This window comes from Venturia canescens, chromosome 5 (assembly GCF_019457755.1).
Source record: "Venturia canescens isolate UGA chromosome 5, ASM1945775v1, whole genome shotgun sequence".
NCBI classification, from domain to species: domain Eukaryota; kingdom Metazoa; phylum Arthropoda; class Insecta; order Hymenoptera; family Ichneumonidae; genus Venturia; species Venturia canescens.
In genome coordinates this window covers 16,459,488-16,467,589 of record NC_057425.1, presented here as the reverse complement: position 1 = coordinate 16,467,589, position 8,102 = coordinate 16,459,488, and the positions used below count along the sequence as shown (strand labels likewise).

General features: G+C 34.8%; 1 protein-coding gene across 2 annotated transcripts; it reads right to left on the bottom strand.

Moving 5' to 3' along the window:
* Positions 1 to 292: 292 nt before the first annotated feature.
* Positions 293 to 8,102, bottom strand: LOC122411105 (uncharacterized). Of its 2 annotated transcripts, XM_043419649.1 has the most exons (10): positions 7,367 to 8,095; positions 7,175 to 7,279; positions 6,955 to 7,089; positions 5,621 to 5,755; positions 4,689 to 4,805; positions 4,447 to 4,569; positions 3,926 to 4,057; positions 1,455 to 3,524; positions 1,273 to 1,368; positions 293 to 1,172 (listed from the first exon to the last, which is right to left on the bottom strand). In XM_043419649.1, exons 1-10 carry the CDS (start codon positions 7,500 to 7,502, stop codon positions 922 to 924), a joined length of 3,300 nt encoding a protein of 1,099 aa, XP_043275584.1. In that variant the 5' UTR covers positions 7,503 to 8,095; the 3' UTR covers positions 293 to 921. The 2 variants fall into 2 exon arrangements, with proteins under 2 accessions (XP_043275584.1, XP_043275585.1); XM_043419650.1 differs by lacking the exons at positions 293 to 1,172; positions 1,273 to 1,368 and having other exon boundaries at positions 1,601 to 1,918; positions 2,001 to 3,524; positions 7,367 to 8,102.

Below are 8,102 nucleotides of genomic sequence, written 5' to 3'. Positions count from 1 at the left end.
AAAATGATCATGCGGTAAACTATCGAAATATACTGACTCCCCCTGGAAATAATATTGTCCTGGAAACTACCAAAGTATCAACAAGTGTCGAAAAATTACTAAGCAGGAAATGTTCGGATTACGGAATGATTCTATAAAACATAACAATGTCCCGGAAACTATAGGAAAACAAATCGGTACCTCGAAAAATAACATTGTCCTGGAAACTGTCAACGTATCGAGAAATGTGGGGAATTAAGTGTTCTAGAAACCTCTGGAATATTTTTTTTTTTTGTAAAAATGCACATTTTAGAAATTGCCAATTTTTTTATTAACGCGTACTTACATTAATACTTCGTTTTGTTCACAGCTTTGTTTTTTTTTAAACAAAATTATTGTTAGCTTAACTATCATCACATTTTTTTTATCGAAAACTTTCCGATCTCTTAGCAAATTAGTATCACTTTCTCCCTTACATGAAAATTCATATGAAATGTACTTTCTTTAGTTTAAAGTTACACTGTTTTATCATACAAAACCGAGTAATACTGTGTTTGTCCAACAAATTAGTAGCTTTATACGAAAATATCACAGCGATAACAGTTTTGTAATAAAAATATACTCTCTTTAGGTTACTGCAACAAGGTAGTACACACGAGTATTTTTCGTTATCTACACATATAAAAGTTATAATTTATAATGCTGATTGGGAACAATTGTCTTTTTACCCAATTCCAATTGAGAAGTTTGTATCGAGGAACTGTTACGTATTTTAAGACGTAAAAAAATCTTTTTTTTTCAGAGAAAACTTTTATCATATCAAAAACGTTTTTGGCCGTAACCCATAGGAACCGTGCTATAAAAAAGTTTCGAAAATCAAAAATTAAACTTTGGGAAATTAGCGGGCTCCATAAAATAAAAAAATTGTAACAAAAATATTTTTCAGTCAGATTCTTCGCTAGCCGTTATTTCGCCGCCTAGAATACCAGGTCTGTTTTTTTTTATTTGATTATGAAGCCAAACTTTTATTGTTGCTGGTTTTCGTTCATTCAAAGTGTTGTTTATTTTTTGGAACTGTTTGATAAGACTCATGGACGGCAGAGTTCCGGACTGCAAATACTTCTTGAAGTGCTTACTCACAGCTGCAATTTCCTCTTCACTCCATCTCTTTTTCTGATTGCTCCGTCTCTTCTCTACAACAGAAATTAAAAACAGTATAAGGATCGAGCTACTCAAAATTTAATGCCATCAATTTTTTTTACTCACTTATTATTTTCGATATTTTATACTTACGAGGTGCATGTTTCGCAGGTTCACCTTTCTTTCGTTTTCGTTTGGGAGTCCGTTTATTATTTACAGTTATGTCGGAAACAACCGGAACTTCATAATCTGAAAATTATTTTAAAAAAATATTCAGGATTCCGTTGTTGTTCGCAAATGTTCATTAATTGATTGAAATATGCATAAAATGTTACCAGTTGAGTCATTGGAATCGTTCGTCGCTGCCTCATTTATCATGTCTGTGTTGACTACCGTGGAGGATAAAATATTTGTATCAGCTGTCGTGTCCAAACCGGTGGAATAATCGAGAGATTTTTCGTCAGCCAAAGTACTTGGGCGACCTTGTGCTGTTTTGAGAAAGTTCGACATCACCACGATATCCGATGTTTTTCGCTGCTGGTAGACATTTGTGTGAATGTTAGGATTGTGTCCCAAGAAATGGGCAACCTTATTAGTTTCTTTCGATGCCAAATTCATATTTGCACATTTTGTTGCCATATGTTTCCGTAGATTTGTTGCTCGCAACAACTCTGGTTTCTTCGCACCACAGTCTGTTGCAAAACGGCGTAAAAGTATGGTGGCTCGTAGAAAAGGAAAACGATGTTTGTCCTGACTCGGAATTCCAAAAACATGTGGGTTTTTCGAACCAACTCCCGCTCTTTTAGAATATTTTAAAATCAGATCTGTGCACTTCTTCATGCGTTGATCAAGTAAAACGGGAACCGTACGGTTTAATTTACCTCGTATTTCAAGTCGAGCATATTCATGAGCGGAAGTTTGACCTTGACGCGAAAGCTGTTGATATTCTTCATCGTCTTCGTTTATTCCTTGCAGATTTCCGTAGTCCAATTTCAACATTCGTTCGAGCTCTCCTGGACGTCTCCGATTGTAAACCAACATGGAAATAAGAGTGACTTCTGCCAAAGTTCGCCAATTTTCGGATGAAAATGATTGTTGCAACAACTTACTATAATCATCCATTTTCGCCTCCAAATATGTGGAAAGTTTTTCAATGTCAGACGTTAATGGCAATTTGGTTGATTTTTGTCTTCTTAGCTCGACTTGGGATTCAGTCACGGTTTTGTTGACTGTGTTAACGAAGCCTTGATTCATAAGTTTTAACATATCTTTGGCATTTTTTTTTTTAACCTCCTCGTGATCTTGAATTGTTTCTCGTATGAGTACATCGCAAACTTTCCTCAAAGTTATTTGTAGCTGGAATGGCACGGTCGGTGTTTCATATATATTTTTCTTCGGATCAAGCTTACCCATGATGTCAAGAGCTTTGAGCATTTGTTTCCAGTACTTCGGATCGAATACCGAAGTCAAGTCAACGATAGTGTTGTCCAATTTTTTCATGACGAGTAAAAACCGTCCCAGTAGCCTTAATTCTGATCGCACCATCGACTCCAAGTATTGTTTTCGGTGTCGACTACTCATATCATTGCCATAAAGCACGATAAGCTTATCAAATTTTACAGCATTGCTAACTGGACCGTCCTGCAAACGAGGCAATATCTCCTGGCGCATTTTTTTCGAAGCCTCGGGGTGGACTTGCCCGGCGACTCGTCTTGCTTCCAGCATTATGCCTTTAGTCGTTGTTACGTCACTTTGGCAAAGGTGATGTCTTATATTATTCTTTGAAAACATCCCTAAGCACTTTGGGCAAGGGCGATAATATTCACCGCTGCACTTGGTTGGATCTCGAGGTCGTCGAACTGGAACTATTAACCCATCGTTGTTTCTCTTTCTATCGATGTTTATGAAGTTTCCTTTTTTTCGTATCAGTCCAATCAACATTTTTCTTTGTTTATTATTTGGAGGCAGAGATATAAATTCTTTTACTTTCGTTTCATTTCCGTGCACCAATTCTAAATGCCGCGCGATTTTAGATTGGGGTTTTTGACAATAGAGGCAAACATTTTTTTTGTTATCCCCCTTGGGCCCACGCGAGAGTTCAGTTTTTAAACTTCCCAGGTTGCACGCGGATGTGCCTGCAACATTGAATGGAAAATTCTGATCGATTGGGGCTTCTCGTGACTTTTCCAAATCATTGGATACATTTGTCTGCTTGGTTGTGCTATCCAATGAATCATCTGCTGTTTCTTTAGTACTCGCCGTGTTCATCAATTCGTCATGAACATTTTCATTGTTTTCGGAGTCGGTCGATACTCCGTCAAGATCAGAATCCGGATTGTATTCGGAGTCAGACGATACAGTTCTGGGAAACCGGTTTTCAGTTACGTTTGGTCGAGCATCTACTTCTACGAAAAAAAACGCTTATTATTAAATTTGAATAATACATTTTTTGGATCTTAAATACATCAAAATTCAATTGCTTAGGCTCAAGCGAATCAAATGAACATTAAAATTTGTCATAACTTGGCTACATGCTTCAAAAATTGCACCCATCATGCTTGATATAAAAATATGACTGTAAGATTGTCAAAAAAACCGTCAGTAGAAAGAAAAATACATAGGAAGCTCGTGTTTTATTGCAATAGAGAATGCACTCTCATACAAAACGTTAAAGCTATTTTTATTGACGTGAATTACCTTATCGGCATGACAATGTCCCTGCATCATATTCAATCGTATATGTTAATTTGTACTTCAGTCGTTTCATCCGGTATCTGAAATTTTATTTTTTAGGACCAGAACTCACCTGCCCTACTTGGAAAATTTTCGTCAAATTCGCTGTTACTTATTGATAAATCATCAGGCTGCGGGGTATTAGGTTCATTTCCTTCCCTAGCTTCAAGGGAATCCATTTGGACATCATCGGTGTTGTTCTCATCTGTTGGAATATCATAAAGTTTATTACATTCGTTATGCTTTTTCACTAAATTATGCTACTAATCAAGTTCATACAGGAAGACTCTATTCATCATTCAAAACGATTAAGTAAGCTGGAACCTATATACGATGCTAGTATTCAGCCGTGGTAAAGTTTTTTATTAATGAAAATCATCTCAAAAGGGAGAAATTCTCAAGGCAGAGCATCTGACGATATAAACAAGCAAGAACTCTGGAACTATTCACGGAGTATCGATAGTCACCTCAATTTTTCTCATTCACTATATTGGGATGCTAATTTCCGGATGATAGCATCTCGTTTTCATTAATTCATTCATTTTTTGCAAGATCCCTCGGATGAAATATTATGGTTCCTTCATTAAAACTCACCTGAACTTCTTGAATCATTGTGTACGCTTTCGCAATAATTTTTTGGCCAATGACGCGTCTGAGAGATATTCAGTTCATTTTCTTTATTGAAGTCTGTTTCATCATCAACGAAACTGTTGTTTTCTGTTGAAAATCGTGAGATTTTGTTACAAATGAAATCGGAATTCGACAAAATCAATTGTTGTTGATAATAATATTTCCGCTTTTGTTGGCAATTACATTTACCAACTAAAGTGACATACCACTGATCGTTGAATAATTATTTTCAATTTCTTCATTACTCTTCGATTTTTCCAGGAACTGAGGTTGTTTTGCCGTAGTCCGAGTGATTTCCTTCTGTTCGACAGATTTCATCGATTCTGCATACATGTTTCAAAATGGAACTCAAATACAATCAGAGGCAATATTTGATGAAACACTACTCTATTTTATTAACTAACCCCGAAAAGAATCAGTCAATATTGAATAAGATGACTACCCTACACTTATTCGCTGCAATACGAAACAGTCCTTGTACCCAGACAGAATTATTACCATGAAATGTTCCTTTTTATTTTTCGGTAATCTCAAATAAACTATTTGACAGAGTGAGAAATTGTGATAGATCTGTATCAAATCAAATTTCTCGTTATTATACTTCAAATTAACCTTTCATGGGCTAGAATTGGACGAGCTCAAATTCTTCATAAAAATTCAAATTGCCGAAAGAATTGGAATAATGAATAATTGATGAAAGTGTTGGAAACTAGTTGGAACATCTTGAATCGAACTCTTTTGGACATTCACTCATCTTGAGCTGCTATCGCTACTCTAGATTTCACATGCATCGTATAAAAAATATCTACTCATATCAATATGAAAAAAAAAATATTATTATGAAAAAAATCAAAACTTCCATGACTGCATGTAAATGTTTGAATGTCTTAGAGTAATACTAATTCATCGATTATTTTCAAAGATCGGCCTGCTGAAATATTTATTATGATTTCATCATGTTTTATTTCATGCTAATCATTGAAATTTAGTAATTGAGTTGATTTTTGACAACGTATATTATCCTGTCAGTCTTAGAAGGGCTCCTGTTGCGATTAACAATATTATTCTTTTCTGACAATATATATTTGAGTTTTCTTGCGCTGTATCTGAAATTCATATTAGTATTTCCATAACATACCTGTACGACTTGAATCATTTTGTTCGTCTTCACAAGCGTTTTTTTCGCTTTTATCAGGGTATTCAGGTGAATCACATCGCTGCAACTCATCTGCTTCATTGAAACCCAGTTGGTCGTTGATGAAAGTATCTATTCCTGCTCGAAAATAGAAAAATTCATTTCGTCAGAACAAGAATCGTTTGAAAACAGTACTCCGATACAAAACATTGAAATAAAACATAACACAACACAATCCAGTAAAGCCACCGTAGGGAAGACACCGCAATAATATGCATTAATGAAACATGCTGTATATATGATAAACTGAAACTGGTCAAATTAATGGATAATTATGCAATAATATTGAGAGTAAAGCTGTCTAAGATCATGTGACAGATAGGGAAAGCGACGGCTTGTATATCCTAGTGAACGGAAATGGAATATCAACACTTACAATTTTAGGCACAAGAGAGCATATGCCATAGCTAGAGAAGTTTACAATGAACATTAGTTTAAGAAAGAAATAAAAAATACACGCTCTACAAATACAAAAAAATCTTTCTATGGAAAAAGACGGAAAACGGTATTGCATGTGGAGGAATTCCTTGAAATGAGACCGAACTGTTTTCCGAAGATAGCATTTGCTTAATCGATAACTCAAGATTTTACTGATATCGACATGAGTAATTATATTTAATTGGTTCAAGTTAATAATGAATTAACTCAAGTAATTGGTATTAAAATTAATTAAGTATTTAATTGGTTTAAAATAATTATATAAATTGGCAAACTTGAGGAATTTTTCAAAGAAAATTGGATCAATGGATAATTAAATGGCATCTCAGTAAATAACATTTTAGAGAAATTGAAACAGTTACTGAATATTGTATAAAGAAAAAACAATTCAGATCCAGTGTGATAAGAGCTCTACTATCTACATATAGGGCGATTTATGCGCATAAAAAGCGGATGAAAAAGTCTTATGCTCAATATACAATAAGTTGCCACCGAAATCAGTGGAACATTTTCTAAATGGATGCCCAATATACGCTCTAATCAGAAAACAATATCTCTTTACGGCAAATCCTTTAATAGGTTTGAATATCTGCGGAAGACGAGAATGTAACTCAGAACACTGGATAATAGATCATGCAAACTAAAAGTGTTCACCCTCAGAATGCGAATAATTAAAAGAAATAATATATATCTACCAGTGTAAGATAAAAATATTGAACTAAAACAATTATATATAACAAACAAGAAACTAAACGTAATATAGATTGAACGTATCAATCACATAGATAACAGAACGAAAATACTATTACTGATAAAACATTCCGACCATTGAAACTCACCAACATTCCCAAGAAAATCGCTTTCAATTTCATTGTCCCTTGATGTGAAATCACAAATCATTGGACCCGGATCTATCGACTCCTCTCCGATGGCCACTGGTTCCCCATTCGACCTAGTCTCATTTATATTAGAGACTAAACACAAAAAAAAAACGTGAAATTCATTAAAAAGGGCCAATATATGTGCCTTTTATAAATGTAGGAAATAATAAATGGTAACCTTCATTATTAACAGGTTGAGAAGTAATTTCAGCAGGTGATAGTTCCAATGATGGTCGACTTGATACAAGGTTATTGCGGAGCTCAACAAGAACTTTTCGTTTTGCTAGAATAAAAAAATATTAAGAAATTCTAGTACTTTGGCTATCAACAAATTAATAAATAATGATAAAAAAAAGATTTGTGCACTTACCGTGGAAGCAGATCAATTTCGTCATGAGACGTTGTTTTTTTATTTCGTACGTTAAGCCACTGTGATGCCTGAGAAATGAGGTTTTCCGCACATAATACGCGTCATCTGATCCCAACAATAACGCATATTTCGGCATTGAAACGAAATCAACTAATACTCAAAATAGAAAAATAAAAACAGAACTGATTTAGAATAACAATATATCAGAAATCACGTGTAAGTGCGGACACCGGGTACAGGAGACTGAGCAGAAACGAAACCGCCAATTTGAACCGCCAATTTGAGAGAACATGTAAACAACACTTCCGTGAAGTTAGCCGCCAAAACCATTTATAAATTGGAATTTTATTTGAGCAGTACAGATTAGACTGTTTAAAAGAAAAAGAATGATTTTGAAGTCGTGATATGTTTAATGGAAAAAGAGGATAATATTCGGTATGATAATTCTTTTTACTGGTGATGTTTAAAAAACGGTTACATCGAACGGTGGTTTCCAGGACAAACTATCTATTCAAAATAATGTTTGATTATGCAGATACCATGGCTGCGTTTATACGGCATTTTGATAACAAACGGCATTAAAGGACTAGGTAAAAGAACGTAGACGGAATGAATTGCAAGAGTAAAAGTTTGGTAGGAGATTTGTGATCAGCTTCATTCCTAACCAACTAAGTTATTCATGCAGTGATTTGAATGCTGAGGAACTCGTGTATTTCGTGTACGACAACGCGTGATA

What these genes read in the sequence shown, in the direction of transcription:
- LOC122411105 (XM_043419649.1), bottom strand. Translation starts at nt 7,502, where the DNA reads ATGCCGAAATATGCGTTATTGTTGGGATCAGATGACGCGTATTATGTG. An exon ending in TAATTATTCAACGATCAGTG is followed by an intron (nt 4,570 to 4,688) that starts GTATGTCACTTT and finishes GATTTTCAACAG; the next exon opens with AAAACAACAGTTTCGTTGAT. An exon ending in ACCTGCGAAACATGCACCTC is followed by an intron (nt 1,173 to 1,272) that starts GTAAGTATAAAA and finishes TTTCTGTTGTAG; the next exon opens with AGAAGAGACGGAGCAATCAG.